We start from the raw sequence: 19,034 nt of genomic DNA on the forward strand, positions 1-19,034 counted from the left end.
TCAAATCAGTGAGGTAGCAGACTGCCAAGATGTTAACCTTTCACATATATTCATGTTCTCTGTCTCTTCCTTGAAATCTAGTGGTCGCAGTGGAAAGATGCGAGCATTGTCCTTTAAGACTGGTATCGCATGCTTGTGTGGCACTGAAGTCAAAGAAAAACTTCAGTGTGAGTACACTTCCAGCATCTGCAGTGATGTTGGGTGATGGAGTGGTGTTGCAAGGGGAGAAAGGAGGGAGACCATAAGATAAGCAGAATTTAGATCTTGCAACTTAGCAGAGGAGCGCTTGTGCTACCTTGTCGTGTTCTTCAATCTCCCTGTGTGTTTTCTGAGTCTTGGGTGAGGTTTGAAGCAATGGATGTTATATCCAGGGATTTGCTAAGGTTGTTGGCCTGGCCCTCAGGAAGTCCTAGAAGAGCTGTCCTCTCTTGAAAGCTGCTTAATGTGTGTTCCCATACCCAGGAGGCATCTGCTTTCCCAGTACTGTAACATCTGTCTCTGGCACTGCCATTACTTAGCTCTCTCTTCTTGCTCTCTGTTCTCTCTTTCTTTCTCTTTCCTCCCCCTTCTCTGTCTTTTTCTCTCTTTCCTGCCTCTCCATTGATGTCGATTTATTTCTTTCTCCTGTCTTTTCTCCTTCTATGTCTTTCTCTTTCCTCCCCCCATTCCTTCTTCCCTTCCTCTTTCATTATTGATGCCTTCTTTGTGTCTGTCTATCTCATTCCCCCACCCCCAAACTCAGAAATGCTCTTTTTAGATCACTTGGAATTTGAGATTGGGGTGAATTTCTAGATTTTCCAGTTTCAAGTCATTAGTTCTGCAATGTGCTCTTTCTCTGTCATCCTCTTCTGCTTCTTCTTCCTTGTACCATTTTCTGGTCATTCCTAAATTGGATTTGGCTATTGTTGATGATTGGCTCAGCAGACCTCTTCAGCCAAGTGGCCAATTCAGGCAACCAGTGTGACCAACGCCATCTCGCTGCTCTGCTTCATGAAGCTATTCAAGTGCCCCGTCAGCTGGGTGAAGTGGCAGCATTTGGGGGCAGCAATGTGGAGCCCAGCGTCCGTAGTTGCTTTCGTTTTGTAAGTATGGAGCTGTAGATTCAAGGAGGGAGGGAAGTGAGATGGAAGGGATGTTGAGTGCAATGGATGATGACCAGCATCTCAACTTTTGGTGCAAAGTATTCAGAGATAAATGAACTTTTTTGAGATGAGACAACAGAACAGAGTTCTCTGGAGTATAGAGTTGGAGTCCTGCAGGGTAGGGTGTCAGCTCAATTAAGATAAGGCAGAAGGGGAACCTCTGGAGGAGTGCTGTTTCCCCTGCTTCATTAAGAGTTGGCTGGCACTCATGCAGCAAGATACTTGGGTTCATACCCTTTGGATTTCTTATCCTCTAGAGCACGGGAAAGCCAGTCATTGAAGCTTCCCAGTTCCTGGAGTGGGTCAACTTGGAGCCTCAGTCTATGGTGTGGCTGGCCGTTCTGCATCGGGTCACCATTGCTGAGCAAGTAAAGCATCAGACCAAATGTTCTGTCTGTAGGCAGTGCCCCATCAAAGGGTTCAGGTATGGATAAAATATCTGCTGGGATTTAAAAAATGTCATGGGACAAAAAAAAAATGGGTACAGAACAGCATTATTTAATTATTACATTTTATAATTTATCTATGTTGTATTATTGTAAACTTTTTATTGAAAATGTTTAACTCCTGAAAAATTAGAAAGGAAATGTTTTGTTTTAGTTGTAATACTAAGTACTACAGATTCTTAGAAATATATAGTAAATGCTATTTTAAAAATCTATAGTAAATGTTGTATCAGCAAATATTTCACCATCAACTCCACAGAAAGAAAGGAACAAAAGGAAGCCTGATTTATACAATTTTTAGCAAATATTCCCCACACAGCTGAGCAGCAGGTTACACACAAGGGATCCCAGTACAGAAGTGGAAAGAGACACATATTCGTGTGCACAGTATTTACATTTCCACCGTGCAGATGCAACTCACATAACCCTAACCTAAAAATCTGAGGGGCTGGAGAACACTGTTAAGAACACTGGCAGCACTTCCAGAAGTCCTGAGCTCACAACTGTCTATAATGGGATTCAATGCCCTCTTCTGGTGTGCACACATACATAATGCAGACAAAGCACCCATATACATAAAAATATACTTAAGTAAATCTTGAAAAATCTGTAGGTAATGCCCCATCAGCGATTTCTGTATTAGCAGATGCTCAGCCAGCAAAGCCTGAGCAAAGATGGCAAGCACTTCACGTAAAGGAGATCCAACCAGTAACATAGGTATAAATAGCCTTATAGGTATGAACTGCCAGCATCTGTGTAGCTGAGAATGGCTGTGAATGCAGCCTAACACAAATTCAAAAATTTACATAACGCAAGAGGGTTTTTTTTTTTGTAAGTCAGTTACACATTCCTCTCAGCTGTGAACCTCATAGATAGCACTGTGTTACAATGTCAACTGCCTACAGCAGATGGTGCACACCCAGAGCCCAGCTTAAGGGAAAAAGCATTATTGAAATTCATTTGAAGTCTCCCTGATTATAATCCACATCTTCCTCCACAAACCTAACTGCTCTCACTAAATTTTGTGAGTGTGCAGCTGAAGATAGATCTCGGGGTCTTGGGCATTCTAGGCAAGCACTGAGTCCAAGCCTCAATCCATTCAATCACTTAGCTTTTTAGAGTACTAACATACAACTGTCTTAACAAACTCTGCACTTTTTATAACTTGAATAAAATATACACAGAGATGATATGTGGCTGTCCAAGATAACTGGATATTTAGCTGTAATCTCAAGGATAGATATTGAATTACCTAAGGGTAGGCATTTCACTCTTTGAGCTACTAGGACTATAGAAGTTTATCTTGCCTTTAGAAAGAGATGAGGACAACTGGTCTATATTTTGTAATAATATAAATAGAGTTACTATTTGAAAACAGCCGCAATCAACTTAACCACAGCTAGTGACTAAATTGCCTTCATATGGGAGGTTTGACTCCTCCAGAGTAGGGAGGGGACCTTTGGGGCCATCCTTGTTTAGAAAGCTACCACAGGCGGACATGGTGGTATACACCTTTAATTCCAGCACTCGGGGAGGCAGAGGCAGGAGGGTCTCTGTGTGTTCAAACCCAGCCTGGTCCCAAAGCAAGTCCAGGACAGAGAAACCCTGTCTCAAAAAGAGAGAGAGAGAGAGAGAGAGAGAGAGAGAGAGAGAGAGAGAGAGAGAGAGAAGAAAGAAAGAAAGAAAGAAAGAAAGAAAGAAAGAAAGAAAGAAAGAAAGAAAGAAAGGAAGAAAGAAAGCTACCACAATGAGATGTTTGCTCTTACCTGGCCTTCCTTTAAAACCTGGCTCTTTCCCACACTTCCTGGGATCTGCATCCTGTGTTTTAATGAGGATTTGTGGTCTCTAGAATAAGGCTACTCACCTGTTGAGGACTTCACACCACTAGATATCATAGGATGAACCCCATTCTCTTCTGTGTGTATTTGGTTTGGGGAAATGATGAGGTTACTGTGATACATTAGATTATCTTTGTGACCACGTCTTCTCTCCCTAAGGTACCGGAGTCTGAAACAGTTTAATGTGGATATCTGCCAGACTTGCTTCTTGACAGGCAGGGCCAGCAAAGGCAACAAGCTCCACTATCCCATCATGGAGTATTACACACCGGTATGGAGACTCCTCATCAGGTGGGAGGGGTGGTCATCTCTTAGACACTAGGTTTTAATCCTTTCTGCACAGCATTGGCACATAGGTGTCAGCTCTTCTTATGGAGCATTACCAAACATTAGGAATTCACTGGTTTGGGAGATTCAGGCCCCTCTAGTCTTTCATCACAGCCTCTCTGTCATTGGAGCCACAGTTGACTAGGGCACTCTTAGTCCTTTAATTAGCATTAACTGTTTTGTTGCAGAAAAAATGTCCCGGGGGGAAAGAGGGCAAGATGTTTCCAGGTACCTCCTTTTCTCTTGATCATGTGAGTTTTTCTGCCTAGCTTCTTGTATAGCTCCTGTACTGAATCCCTGAGTTTCTTCCTGCTACTTTGTCATTTCTTCCTACTCCTTCTTTCCAGTACCAAAGTCTGTGCTCAGATTGCTCAGTCCACTAAAAGGAAACATAATGTTTTTGATCTGTACTTGCAGACTGTGCTTGGTTTCCATGGCTTTCCCTTCACAGCTGCCTGAGCCCATTTTGGTCAGTGTCCCTGAACTCAGCCACAGGGTAGCTACATGTGTAGCATCCTGAGGTCCTCCCCTCAGTGTCTTTTAAGATTTATTCTTTTTTTTTTTTAATTTTATGCACCTGGGTGCTTTGCCTGATTGTATATCTGTGGACCACTTGCACTTGAGGTGCCAGAAGAGGCCAGAAGAGAGTGTCAGATCCCTTGGAACTCGAGTAATAAACAGTTTTGGGCTGCCTACCAGCCGTATGGGTGCTGGGAATAGAACCTCTGGGAATAGAGTCCTCTGGAACAGCAGTGCTCTGAACTGCAGAGCCATCTCTCCAGCCGCTCACTTGATATCTTTATACTTTTCTGTTCTCTTATTAGATTCTTCCAGAACTCCAAGTACACTGGAGTTTCTCCCTTCCCCCACATCTCCATTTTCAACCTGTTTCTCCACAACCCACTTTTTTTAAAGGTGTTATACTCAATTATTTTAGGACAAGAATGTGTGAGCCAGCAGGAGTAAGGGCATGCCATTTACTTTTCCTTTATTATAATTTACATAAAGCAGTATAAAATGCAAACAGCAAACTAGCTAGAAGAGATAAGCTGATAATCCTCTACCTCCTGTTCATCTTCCCCACTCCTAGAATTTATAGAAAATAAGGGGCAGCAAGGTGGCTTGACAGGTAAAGGCACTTTGTGCCAAGCCTGATGGCTGGAGATTAATTCCTAGAACACAAATGGTAGAAGAAGAAAACCAACTCCTGGGAGTTGTCCTCTGACCTCCACTTGCATACTGCAGTGCACCCCCCCCCCCCACACAGAGACACGCAAAGTAAATAAATACAATTTCAAATTCTGTAAAAAGGAATTCATAAAAAAAGGTTTTTATATAATTTTATTTTTTGACAATTTCATAGATGAGCAGTGTATCTACACACTCCTACCCCCTTAAATTTTTGCTGTGTCCCCTCCCAAATGTATATATGTACATATATATGTATATGTACATATGTATATATATATGTATTTATATATATATGTATATGTACATATGTATATGTATATGTATATTTATATATATATATAAAACCTACTGAGTCCACTTAGCTTTGCTAGTATGTACATGTATCCAGAGCTGACTATTTGGGATTGGATAACCTATGTGGACGATTGTCTCTGGAGAAGAATGGTTCTTTCTCTCTCAGCAGGCATTAACCCTTTCTAGCTCTTCAACTAGGGGTTGGACCATGTGGAATTTCCCCTTCCTGTGTTGGCATGTCAGCTGGTGGTGTCATTATGGAGACTATTACAGAGATCCACAAGTTACAGTGTAGATAATAAGTGACTGTGGGGTGCCCGCCTTTGATTTTCAACACAAACCCTGTACCCAAGACTGAGGGAAAAATCACAAGAGAGGGGATGGAAAGATTGTAAGAGCCAGAGAGCAAGCCACCTGCTGTGAGATAGTGTCTTCTATGCTTGACAGTGAAGAACCCATGAGTTTTCAACAATATGTTTACCTGAACAAGCCCAGCATAATAACAACAGAAAAGACATTTTTAAATGTAGCATGCTCACTGTAAAGATTCAAATGATGCAGGTAGAGGTGTTCCAAGTTTAAAATGAAAGTCTTCTTTTCCCCTCACCCCTCCAGCCTACCTTCATAGAGGCAACCAGTATTCGGAGGTTAAGGTGTAGTCTTTGGGACATTTTTTTTTTTTTAATTGGGAGGGTATGGTAGGCCCAAACAACAGTGGGGTACCATACTAGAGCACAGTCACATTCTGTGCTCTAGCATAAGAGTCACAGTACCTCGTAGTATCTGGATCTCACTAATGGGAGTCTCTCTGTTCCATCTCCCTGCAGACCACATCCAGTGAGAACATGAGGGACTTTGCCACAACCTTAAAGAATAAATTCCGCTCGAAGCAGTATTTCAGCAAACATCCTCAGCGGGGTTATCTGCCTGTGCAGTCAGTGCTGGAGAGCGAGTGCAGTGAGACGTGAGTACCAGTGCCTGGGCAGAGGATGTGGGTGACCTCATTCAGCTCACCTATGTGCTGGAAAGGGGCTGAGTCCCAGATGAGCTGGCCATTGTTCCCAGGTGAAAACCACCAAGTGACAGTGCAGTTCCTCTTAAGCCTGACCTAGACTCTCGCCTGAGAAAGAGTAGGGTCCACTCTTTGTCTTTTATTGCCATCTTGGCAGTGTAGGGGTGAGGGTGATGATGAGACAGGTCTTCAATCATCTTTGTTCTCCTGAATCTCTTCTGCTTTTTTTCCAGACTGTCTTCTTCCCCGATGTTGCCACATGCTGACACACACTCTCGAATTGAACATTTTGCCAGCAGGTACTACTGCTTTTCAGTGGGAGTGGGGATTTTGTAGGAAATCCAAGGAGAAGGATAATTAGAATGAGTCAGGGAGGTGCAGAGTGGAATGTGCCACTGGCCAGCAAGGCCCAGTCTTCAATGGTGGTGGGTGGGGGCCAGCTCTCTAAATCAGTGACACTATTGCACCATTAGAGTGCTGGAGATGGAAGCAGGCCCTGTGTCCTGCTTTCTCTGCTATTGTGGCTCTTTCTTTCTAGGCTTGCTGAGATGGAAAGCCAAAATTGTTCCTTTTTTAATGACAGCTTGTCCCCGGATGACAGCATGTGAGTTTACACAGCTGCTAATTTTCCAGAAATAGCTGTCCTTGGGAATCCTTCTGCCACTGAATGGGAATGGTATATCTTCAAGGGAATGGGAGGCTGGTGGTTAGGGTCCTTGATTCCCCAAGGAAGGAAGGCTGCTTCCTGGCTACAGTATTTCATAAAAGAAGCAATTTCCCATCTGTCAACATAGCCATCTACCAAGCCCCTTCCTATCATGTGATTCCATCCTTCCATGCCCAACTTCAGGGAAGAGAAAAAAAACCTTATGTCTAAAATTACAGAAAGGAGCCATTAACTTGTGCTCAAGATACAAAACCCCATTAATGCCACACTATCCCTAAGAGAAATCAGAGACTATACTGGAGTGTGGCCTAAGGGAGGTACTATAGCACACAGAGAAAGTCCTTGCATCTTTAAGAGAGGCTCTTTGCCTCTAAAGAAGACCTAGGAACAGTTGACTACAAGGGATGATCTGCTCTTGACAGACTCAGATCCTTCTGGAGGGTGAGAAAGGAAAGGGACATAAAGGGGGGAAACAACACAGAAAGAAAAGTGATTTCCTCATTACACTTAAGAGAAGACCCCAGAAATCCCAGAATTTCTGGGGTCTCCCAGTCGTCTCTCAGATACTGCCTCTTTCAACATCGTAAAGCCTGAACTTGAGGCCTGGCTTGCTTTCTGTGACTTCAAAGTGAAACTGCCGGCATACGTTTCTTGGAGGCTAAACTTGGATCCAAGAACTGGCTCTATGACTTGTTTCTGGGTCGAACAGCTGGTCACCTCCTTTCCTCTTCCTACATCCATGCAGAGATGAGGACCAGTACCTGTTGCGGCACTCCAGCCCCATCACAGACCGAGAGCCAGCCTTTGGACAGCAGGCTCCATGCAGTATGGGCACAGAAAGCAAGGGGGGACTAGAGAAGATTCTGGCTCATTTAGAAGACGAGAACCGGTAGGTTTGGTCATGGCATAAATTTGGTGGGTGCCAGAGACTGGCAGCTTGAGTTTCAATCATAATGCTTCATGGGCTATATATAACCTGGATCGAGTCACTTACATCCTATGACCTTCTATTTTCTTTTTTGTATAATAGAGATAACAATGATATCAACTTCCAAGGGTTACTTTAAAGACCAAATGAGATGGAACATAGAATGTGTAAGTCTACTGGCTGGCTTACAGTAAGGGTTAATCAATGCTAGCTCTTCTAATAATTGTTTGAGTACTTTTAATATAACCCTGACTTTTCCTAGTACCCACTAGATACAGTATAGAGAGTACAGTAGAAGAATGCAGACAAGACTATAATCTGTCCTTGCTCTAAAAAAAGTTCTAGTACTAAAACTAGAAAGAAATACTTTATGGGGAAGAGGGCTACAGCTGGGATACAAAGTGAATAAACTATAATTAATAAAAATAAAATTAAAATTAAAAAAAGAAATACTAGGTACTGAGTGAAACTATCCCAGCGGGTTGTGGCACTACATGCATCATTTCTGAACCAGAAGAAACAAAGTGCCACGGACGGCATTAATCTCCTCAAAAATAGAGTTGGCTGCATGGACCTACAGAAGGTTGAAGGCTCTTGGAGGGAGGGAAGTACCATCTGCAGAGCCTCTTACAGCAGGGCTTTTCAGACATCAGTGTGCACAGGAGACAATGGCAAGTCTGGGAAAATGCAAGTCCTCAGTCCCCAGTGTGGAGGGCCTGAATTTCTGTTTCTAACCAGCTATCAGGAGATATTAATGTCACTGGTCTCCACATCACCCTTGGCATGCCAAGTCTTAGAACAATGTTTCTTGGGTGAGGACTAGTTTGCAAAGTATATGTCGCCAGTGCAGGATGGATAAATGCCCAAACATACAGAATCCTGACACCGTCAGGATAAAGCACATAATTTGTGTAAGTCCATCACACTGAATAGGCTAAAGATCAATTTGAGTGTTGTTGAAAGTATAGGGTAGGGGACAGCAATGGTATGTACTATGGACTAGTTATGAACATTAGGACAAGCTATCAGTATGCAATGGAGTGAACTAGTATCAAAACCTTGGTTTCAGAAAAGACCCCTGGGCCCAGATATATTTGGTCTTTATGGAACTCCTTTCCTCTACAGGTCATACTAACTCCCCCTTCTTTCATATGATTCCCTGCACTCTGCTCAAGGTTTAGTTATGTGTCGCAGCATCTGTTCTGATACACTGCTAGGTAGAGTCTTTCAGGGGCCCTCTGTGGTAGGCTTCTGTCCTGTTACTTGTTTTCTCCTATTTCCAATATCCATCCCATTTGTCTTTCTAAGTGAGGATTGATCATTTTACCCTGGGTCCTCTTTCTTGTTTTATCTTTTTTAGGTGTACAGATGTTAGTATGTTTATCCTATCTTATAGGTCTAGTACCCACTTATAAGTGAGTATATACCATGTGTGTCTTTCTGCTTCTGGGATACCTCACTCAGGATGATCTTTTCTAGATCCCACCATTTGCCTGAAAATTTCATGATTTCCTTGTTTTTCATTGCTGAGTAGTATTCCATTATGTAGATTTACCACAATTTCTGTATCCATTCCTCAGTTGAGGGACATCTGGGTTGTTTCCAGGGTCTTGCTATTACGAATAAAGCTGCTACAAACATGGTTGAGCAAATGTCCTTGTTGTGTACTTGAGCATCTTTTGGATATATGCCTAGGAGTGGTATAGCTGGATCTTGAGGAAGCACTATTCCTAATTGTCTGAGAAAGCGCAAGATTGATTCCCAAAGTGGTTGTACAAGTTTACATTCCCACCAGCAATGGAGGAGGGTTCCCTTTCTCCACACCCTCTCCAGCATGTGTTGTCACTTGAGTTTTTGATCTTAGCCATTCTGATGGGTGTAAGGTGAAATCTCAGGGTCATTTTGATTTGCATCTCTGTTTCTCCAACCAAGGACCATGCATAGAGATAACCTAGAACCCCTGACCAGATATAACCCATCGCAGCTCAGTGTCCAAGTGGGTTTCCAAGTTAGGGGAACAGGGACTGTCTCAGACATGAACTCAGTGGCTGGCTCTTTGACCTCCCCACCCCTGAGGGAGGAGCAGCCTTGCTAGGCCACAGAGGAGGACAATGTAGCCAGTCCTGAAGAGATCTGATAAGCTAGGATCAGATGGAAGGGGAGGAGGACGTCCCCATCAGTGGATTTAGAGAGGGACAGGAAGGAGATGAGGGAGGGAGGGTGGGATTGGGAGGGAATGAGGAAAGAGGCTACAGCTGGGATACAAAATAAATGAACTGTAATTAATATAAAAAAATAAAAAAAATAAAACAACAACAAAAAACACCTTGGTTTCACCAGGGGAGGTTAGAGAACTGCTACATTAAAGCAGTAGAGAGCAGGCTCCCATAAATGCTAGGAAGAGCATGATTCTGTTTTCCCAATCAATAGAAAGTGGTGTGCCTAAAAGTAGGCTGTCTCTTTGGAGTGTTTGCTTGATAACCCATTATGAACATTCAAAGAAGGTCAAATTTGAGGGCTGTAGAGAGAAGAGGCAAGATCGGTGATCTCTTTATTTATGCAATGTCTTCACCACGAATCTAAAAATCTGTAAGTAGAATAGGTAAGCCATTGGCACTAGTGCCGTTTTTATTTGCAGAACATGTTCTTACCTTCTCTTGAAGGTCAAAACTAATCCCCCAAAGCATCAAAGCCTGAAGACATTTCGTATGTGAAATGTCAGTTCACTGCTTAGAGGTCTCAGGATGGCAGAGTAAATGTCAAGTGGACTCAAGAGGAAGTGGCTATGGCCATTTCAAGTAGAGCCTCGCCAGGGGTTGGCTTGGGAGATCACAGAGACCCTCTCACACCTGGGGAAGAAAGGACCTGTGGGATCTAGATAGTTAGTTGACCCTATTAAAGCCTATGTCTTGGCTTCCATGTCTATGTCAGGATTCTCCAGGGAGAGCTGAGGCGCCTGAAATGGCAGCATGAGGAAGCAGCTGAGGCACCCACCCTGGCTGAGGGCTCCACTGAAGCAACTCCAGACCACCGCAATGAAGAGCTTCTGGCTGAAGCCAGGATCCTGAGGCAGCACAAGAGCCGCCTGGAGACACGTATGCAGATCCTTGAAGACCACAACAAGCAGTTAGAGTCTCAGCTGCAACGCCTGAGGGAGCTGCTCCTGCAGGTGAGGCTAGAGATATAGAACCAGGGCTGTCTCCTGATTCAGGAGGGCACAGAAAGCTGGAGGTACAGAAGAGAAAGAGCACCTTAGCTGTGGCAGTCAGCTCTTCTTAAGAGGAGCTGGCTGGTAATTGGGATGAAGGGATGAAGAAGGAAGAGGGAAGAATAGAGACATCTTTAATCAGTCCTCTTCCCATTCACCTCAATACCACCTCAGTGTGTCAGTCTCAAGCTACCTACAGCCTGGAGGCAGAGAACTGACTTTTAAGAACATGCTAGTTCATAGCCCATTGGAATCTGGTATTAACAGAACCAACTTCATAAACCATCTGTAACAAAGGGTCTCAGTTAGCAAAGCACCAAACATGAGGTGAACTGACTTGGATTGGCAGAAAACTTTTTTGTTGTTGTTAAAAGCCAGATGTGATGACACACACTCAGAATTCCCATGCCAGGGACATGGATTTCTGGGTCTTGCGGGCCAGCCTAACTTACTTGGTAAATTCCAGGCCCATGAAAGACCCTGTCTCTTAAAACAAAGAAATTAAAACAGAAAAGAAAGGTGGACAACACTTGAGGACTGACCCCAAGATTGCTCTCTGGCCTCTACATTCATGCCATACATGTACACTCAAATGCACACAAATGTGTATACACTCATGTACACATATATGCCAACACACAATCCAAAGTGTGGCTTTTTCAGGTTAGGACATATTTGGCAGGAGAAAAAAATTGCAATAAAGGGCTCGTTTGTTGCATTTTTCTCTTCCTGTCCCTGAGGTCAAGCATCTCTAGGGTCAGACAACCTGGGTTTGAATATAGTGCTGACAGTTAGTGCCAGTTTTTTTTTTTTTACATTTTTTACATTTTTTTATATTTTTTATATTAATCACAGGTTATTTACTTTGTATTCCAGCCGTAGACCCCTCCCTCATTCCCTCCCAATCCCACCCTTCCTCTCTCATCTCCTCCATGCCCCTTTCCAAGTCCACTGATAGGGGAGGTCCTCCTCCCCTTCCATCTGACCCTAGCTTACCAGGTCTCTTCAGGACCGACTGCAATGTATAGGAGCTCCACAAGGACCAAATATATCAGGGCACAGGGGCCTTTTCTGAGACTGACACTCCACCAAGGACCATGTATGGATATAACATAGAACCGCTGCTCAGATATAGCCCGTGGTAGCTCAGTATCCAAGGGGGTTCAGGGACTGTTTCTGACATAAACTCAATGGCAAGCTCTTCGACCCTCACCCCCACCCCCGAGGGAGGAGCAGCCTTGCTAGGCCAGTTTCTTTTTAATCTGTAAAACAGAGGTAAGGATAATACCAGCTAAAAATTGCTGTTCTTCCAGAGGACCAGAATTCAGTTGCCCAACACCCATGTGGGTCAGCTCACAACCATAAGTAACACCAGGTCCAAGGAATCCGACACCTCATCTGGCCTCTGGAAGTAACCACATAAGTGTGGCACATACCAACAGATGCATACAGAAAAATAAAATTAAATCTTTTTAAAAAGGTGCCAGCAAGATGGCTCAGCTGGTCAAGTCCTTACCACACAGATTTGACAACCAGAGTTCAATCCCTGGAACCCATGTAAAGGTGGAAAGAGAAAACCAACTCCATGGAATTATCCTGTAACCTACACATATGCTCTGTGGCATAAATACATCTACACACATACACACAGTAATAATAATAAAAATTTAAAAAGTAAAAACACCAACATCATACGATTGTAACCATCCTGAAAACCACATAATGCATGTGCAGAATTCAGCAAGATACCAGGAATATAGCACACTAATCATATATATTAACTGTCATTGTCATCATATGCAGCAGACAGTGTCCCTGCTTCTCTGTATTATCCATGGAACAGCCTTTTTACTTCCTTAACTAGTTTTTAAATTCACATTCAAAGTAATACTTTCATCATGGCCTCTTTGTACATTTGTGTCATCATAATTTGTTCTTATCTATTGTCATCCCTCATTGCCCTCCCCTTTGTCCCCTCTCCCCCTCTACTTTCCCTCCTTCTCTCCCAGTCAGTCCCCCAGTTTTCTTTCTTATGGCATGTATTTCATTGCCCTCTCTAGTTCAAGGGACAGTATCTAATGAATTCCTGGACTTTTCTGTCATACACTGTTACGTCATGAACTGATGATTAGATATGCAATCCTGAAACTCTAGAGAAAGTTGGGCTCCAAACAGCTTAATTATAGTTGAAATGGCAGCAAGAGACCCTTAGGTGTAGTGCTGTTCTTATTAGAACCAGGAACCTTTGACTCATGTTGTTAAAAGAGAAATTGAATTGATAACTGAACAGTCTAAACAGTTTTCCTAAAGGGGAAAAACCATGGTTTATGAAACTGTGAAAAGCTTCTTTAAAGATCCAGGACAAAAGTGTAAGTGTGAAGTCTCGAAGGTCCTTTTTTGAGCTCAGGAGTCTAAGAATGAGGTCAGGAAGGCAAAACCACTTCAATCATGTCTTACCTCTTTCTAGCCACCCACCGAGTCAGAAGGCAATGGCTCTGTAGTCTCGTCTCTAGATTCCTCTCCACGCCAGTCAGAAGGCAGTCATCCCCGTGAGAAGGGACAGACTACTCCAGACACAGAGGCTGCAGGTAAATTCCTCCATGTAGCCCCTTCCTCCAGCAATTTGTCTTACCCAAAGTTTTATTAGAGCTGAGACTAAGGTTGGTTATAATTTATTTCTTGACTGTTTCTCTCATGTGCTTCTTCTAAAAATGTCTAATGTCTCCTCCATACTAGTCATTTTACTGGGAGGGTGCAAGTACTCTGGACCCACTATTCAGCTAATAGTACCCTACCACAGCCTCTTGGCTTCCTTCTTATAAAGAAAATCTCAAGTTACCTTTCCAAATCTCTCTCTTTCAACTTAGATGATGTGGGGTCAAAGAGTCAGGATGTCAGCCTATGCTTAGAAGACATCATGGAGAAGCTCCGCCATGCCTTCCCCAGTGTGCAAAGCTCTGATGTGACTGAAAACACCCTGCTGGCCTCTTGATGGAGTCAGATGCCAATCCTGTAGTTCATAGTCCTTTCCTGATTCTTGTCAATGCCTTCCCTCAATATTTGCCCAACCTTTCCCGTACCCACTGGCCCCACATTCTTCAACCAGAGATATTTGGGCTTGGGGCAACAGCAGGCATCTGATGGTATGTGAAATGTGGTGGGGAAAGGGGGAAGAGAGGTGTACTTCCTCTGACTCCAGAAATGTACCCATTGATCCTTAGCATTGAGCCTGTCCCTTATGGTATCCTGCTGTTGCAACCTAGGCCAAGGCACTTGTCATCCAGATGAGGAGTAGAAAGTTACCTTGTAAGGCTAAGCAGTGCCCACTGGCCCCTTTCCCTTCTTCATAGAATCATGGAGGAAAAAGCCTAATGGCCCCAAGGTGTCTGGATTATTGATCCCCCAGGGGTTAGTCCTACTCTCTGGCCCAATTGAAAGAGGCAAATGGGTATCCCTGAGACACTCCTTCTAGTTGCCCCTTAGGAAGTCTGGGCCATGTATGTCCTACTACTTCAGCTCCAGAACATAGTCTTCTTCAGGATTCCACCTACATGTTTTCTCCTCAAATATCTTTATTCATTATGCCACAGTACCTATCAGAGCATCTCCAATGGGGGAACAAGTCATTGTAGATATGCTTCCACTCTATGTTTGGAAACATTAAAGAAAAACTTATGGGTTTATATACCCTATCCTGTTTCCTGATGACCTTGGCATCCCAGGAGACTCATTGAGATGCTCTGGAAACCTATGTGAAGCTACTCTTTGTTCTTCTGAGTCTGTCCTCACAAATATGGGGGCAGGAGTGTAGCTTCTTCAACAAGGAGACCTTGCTCTCTCTTTCCTTGGTTTAGAATGGAAAGGAAAACCCCTATCCTAGGGGAGTATGGGCCTGACACTCTCCAGGCTATAACCATTTGATACCATAGGTTGGACTAGGTGAGGTGGCTGATTGCCCTTAACTATTCACTGGGAAGTTACAACTCACCAACCCGAATAGTGATTGCTGCCTAAAAGCCACTAGACTTGAATCAGAAAACTGGCCACATTCCACCCAAGGTGGAATAGCAGCAAGTTCTTCCTGTGTATAAAACTGTTGCTAACACTGAAAGGTGTACCCAGTCCCTCAAAATGAACTAACTTTTCCAAAGCTGTATATACTGTAATTCCTTTGTCCAACAACTGTTCAACATAGAGTGTGGAGGTGGGAAGAGTGGGCTAGGGAACTTGAACAGAGGCAGTGCCCACTTAGGCTACAGTCTACAGAGGAGAGCATTCTCCCAAGAGCCTGGAGATTGATTAAATTTTGAGTTTATACATAAATATCTATTCTGCATATCTACTGTACATCAGTACTCTCCCAGCCTCACTCACACATTAAATTCTAATACTTCTTAAAGAATTAGCGTCCTGCCTTGCTCTTTGTTAGCCTCAGTCTCTGGTTGGGATGATAAATGCACTCTGGCTGTGCCCCTAGGATGTTTCTCTCTTACTGGTATTTGAGGTAAACTGACCTTGAGACCAACAAAATGAAAGTCTGTGGCCACAGAGTTATCTAACAGGAAGAGGCATTCTGCTTTCTGTACTAATTCCAAACTTTGTTCCACTGACACTTGGGCCTTGGGTAAATTTCTTACCACCCCTAACCAATGATTCAGGAACCAAAATAGAACACATTCAAGCTCTACCCCGTCCACACAGAAAAGAAGGAACAAAAGGCATATGTTAGCCATTGCCAGGCTAAGACAGAATTCATCCTATGGTTCCTATTATTTCCTAAGGTCTGGATCATCGCCTTTCAGAATGCAGCGATTGTCACCAAGGTCAAGGGGGAGGAAGATGATTAGAGTTCTGTGTTATAAATCAGACCATGGCAAACAGATGGAACTGCTAAGATCCTAGACTGATATGTTTCAGGGAGAACAGTAGCTTGGCTCCAGAAGCCAAGATTGCATTCCCCCCAACCAAGCCATGGGTTCAGGGCTCAAATTTCTTGTCTGGATGTCTCTGGAAAGGAGAACAGAATATCTACTTATATTGTGAGCATTTGGTAGGCAAGCATCAAACACAGAACCAGGTCATCAGTCAGAATAAGGCATTCTTTGTAAGAGCCTAGATTGTGAACAAAATTTAGAGAAATTTGTTGTGGATCAGGGGACTCAGAAACTGTGGAATATGTGCCTCCCCATGCTTTAGGAGCACAGATATTATGGAACAATCTTTTATAAGGGTCTTTTTTTTTTTTAAAAAAAAAAAACCTCCAATCACTCTCAAAAGTTTTTAGGCCACCGAGTGTCTGGGACAACTGCATTGGACTGGACTTGGTAGAAAAGATGTTGCTTTTGTTATGTAGGATTTGTGCTGGAGGTAGACTGAAGTAGCAGGTCAAAGTTGAAGTCTCACTAAGGGAGTCACTAGCACTTTTCCATTTATGTTTACCTGCAATGCCTGAGGTGTGTATATTGCTCAAGGATCCAGTAGCAGTCCCTGCTGCATATGTAGGCAGTTTGCCTGCAGTGAGGAAAATGGCTCCTTGGACAGTGTGAATCCACACTGGAGTTGAATTTAGCAAAATGTGTTCTGTGTTGTTGGGTATGTTGTTGTGTATTGTGACTCCTAAAGGAGTCTTGTGTTATGTATGACCATAGACTGGAAGGTAGTGAAGGAGTTGCTGGGTTAGTAGTCTAAGGAAAACTTTCTGACTTAGGAGATTAGCATCAGTGATGAGTAATGTGTTTACAGGAGTTGTTATCCAATAGCGCAGGCAACTTATTCTGGACAGAATTCCATGGAGAACAATAAGCCATTGGGAGAGTAGCTGTGCTTTCAGCTCACACAGAGTAGCTTCACATTAATTGGCAATTGTTAGGGAAGGCCGACCAGCTGGAAGACATGAGGATGTGGTATATAGTTCATAGAGAATTTTCCACCCAGGAGGACACGTATCCATCTCTTCAGAATGCAAAGGTCAGAATCAAGACTTTCAGTGTTTCTCTCAAGGCCCAGAATCAGGCAGTTCTTCACTATGGAGAAACCTGATTGAGATTTCAGTTGTTTTGTGAACTAGTCTGGCAGTCCACAATAGTTAAAAACAAACCAAGGGCCAAGGCAGACGCAAAGCCAGGAAGATGCCACCAGATTAATTTCAAGAAATACCCTTGCTTCCTGCAGTATTTGTTTTAAAAAGGTTTGGAAGTTCCATGCCCAGCTTTAGGCTATTTTTTGAACTCATATTTTCAGTGGCAGAGTTGTGGTCTCTGGGACTGTTTTCTGGCATTAATTCCACTCAATTTCCCTTGATACTGTTGACAACCAACAAAGTTGCTGGCTTATTATGAACAGTCCTGGGAGACAACCTGGAGACGTGGCCCTAAAGCTGTGGAAATTTAGTTCTTCAGCTGGGCAGCCCAATCTGTGGGACTTCCTGCAGAAATCTGGTACTTGGAACAAAGAAATATTTCAGCAATTCTTCATTGTTTTAACAGTTGTGACTGTGGGAGAGGGAAAAACTCAAAGCCAGGGCTCCAGTGTCCTCCTCTTTCTTTAGCTGTCATATTTAGAAGGAGACCTGCTGAATAAATATCCTTGCTGTTCCCAAATAGTATTAAGGGCAGACTGAAGTCTGCTATGTTGCTTGCTGGCTGCAAGAATGGATCACAAGGATAAAAATTAGGGAAGAGATTGGTGAGGTGTTAAGGGTGGCATGCATGTATAAAAGTTCAGGATGAAAGGCTGGGGGTAGGAGCAAATGGGTTAAATTCAGTTGCCACTCACTGTGGTGCTTTTCCCATTTTATTCTTGAATTCTGCTTTAAAAAGAATAAATTTGTATTTGTTTACTTTGGTTCCACTGGTTATTCTCTCTGATCACGACATTGTACCCTCTTCCAATATTTTGGGGTGGAAAGAAAAGAGCATAGGTCAAGAAGCTACAGGAACACTGCCAAACAGGCCACAGTGGCCTGGATTGGTGGTCCCTCAAGTTTCCCCTTTTACAAGGAAGAGGTTGCCTCAGAGGATAAGTTAATGGTTCCTAAATTTTTTCATCCTTCTGAGTTTTTCTAGCAGCTAAAACAATAGGAGATAAATCAGGGTTACTGCTGTGAGTTTCCATGAAAACATATTTATTCAGTTAAGCTCTATCCTTTATTCTGAGACTGTGGCTCCGAATGTGGTGTGTGTGTGTGTGTGTGTGTGTGTGTGTGTGTGTGTATGTGTGTTTGTGTGTTTGTGTGTTAAAATGTCCCCATGAAATAACGGTGATCATTTCATTTAATGCTATTTCATGTCAAAATAAAACCCTGTTAGTTCTTCATCTGTACCAATTTTTCTTTCCTTGCCAGTCCATACTAATACTGTTCAGTACAAATGCAACTAACATCCATAGTTTAAAATTTTAAAGCATGTCTAAAAGGTGTAAGTAAATTGGGGAAATTAATTTTAATATTTTAGCCCACTCAACAAATACTATCCTTCCAGCTATTCAATTATAATTAATGTTATTATTAATTTAAACAATTATTAGAATATTTTACCTGGTTTTCCTAAGTCTTCAGAATTGTTAAGATGTCAGTTCATGATAAGACAAGATAACCAGACCTGTAGTTTATTACTTACACAGACACAACAAAAATGGAATAGGATAGAAAGGCACTCAAGATGTACAAGGTTATCTTTATATCTTTGTGTTGTCTGACTTCCTTCCCTGCCTCTCAGGAGGGTTCTGGCTGCTTTCAAGCTAGAGTATTGGACAAAGATAGTAAGAAGGTTCTCTTATGTATGTCACTCCTGAATACCACCTGTGTGGCACATGTACCATTCTTACTGCCTCAGCCTGTCTAGCAGTGTGTTAGACCTTTGTGTCCTAGTCTTCCACCTTGGCTGACATGGAAGGTCCATCTCCATTTCAAACTCAACTTCTTGGCCTACCCTGACACAGAATTTCTTTTCCCCACTATCTTTCTCCTTCTTCATATCTTTTC

At 43.0% G+C, this 19,034-nt stretch overlaps 1 protein-coding gene across 3 annotated transcripts in view; it reads left to right on the forward strand.

The window, feature by feature from the left end:
• Positions 1-16,293, forward strand: part of Drp2 (dystrophin related protein 2) — a 47,936-nt gene extending 31,643 nt beyond the window's left edge. For all 3 annotated transcript variants that reach the window (XM_060375705.1, XM_060375706.1, XM_060375707.1), the window contains 11 exons: positions 82-167; positions 925-1,082; positions 1,400-1,566; positions 3,586-3,697; positions 6,066-6,202; positions 6,484-6,549; positions 6,789-6,854; positions 7,663-7,806; positions 10,777-11,014; positions 13,521-13,641; positions 13,921-16,293. In XM_060375705.1, coding sequence (XP_060231688.1) covers positions 82-167; positions 925-1,082; positions 1,400-1,566; positions 3,586-3,697; positions 6,066-6,202; positions 6,484-6,549; positions 6,789-6,854; positions 7,663-7,806; positions 10,777-11,014; positions 13,521-13,641; positions 13,921-14,045 — 1,420 coding nt within the window. In that variant the 3' untranslated portion in view covers positions 14,046-16,293. The remainder of the gene's footprint in view (positions 1-81; positions 168-924; positions 1,083-1,399; positions 1,567-3,585; positions 3,698-6,065; positions 6,203-6,483; positions 6,550-6,788; positions 6,855-7,662; positions 7,807-10,776; positions 11,015-13,520; positions 13,642-13,920) is intronic.
• The last annotated feature ends 2,741 nt before the right edge of the window (positions 16,294-19,034 follow it).

The sequence above is a fragment of the Meriones unguiculatus genome, chromosome X (assembly GCF_030254825.1).
Source record: "Meriones unguiculatus strain TT.TT164.6M chromosome X, Bangor_MerUng_6.1, whole genome shotgun sequence".
Classification (NCBI taxonomy): Eukaryota; Metazoa; Chordata; class Mammalia; order Rodentia; family Muridae; genus Meriones; species Meriones unguiculatus.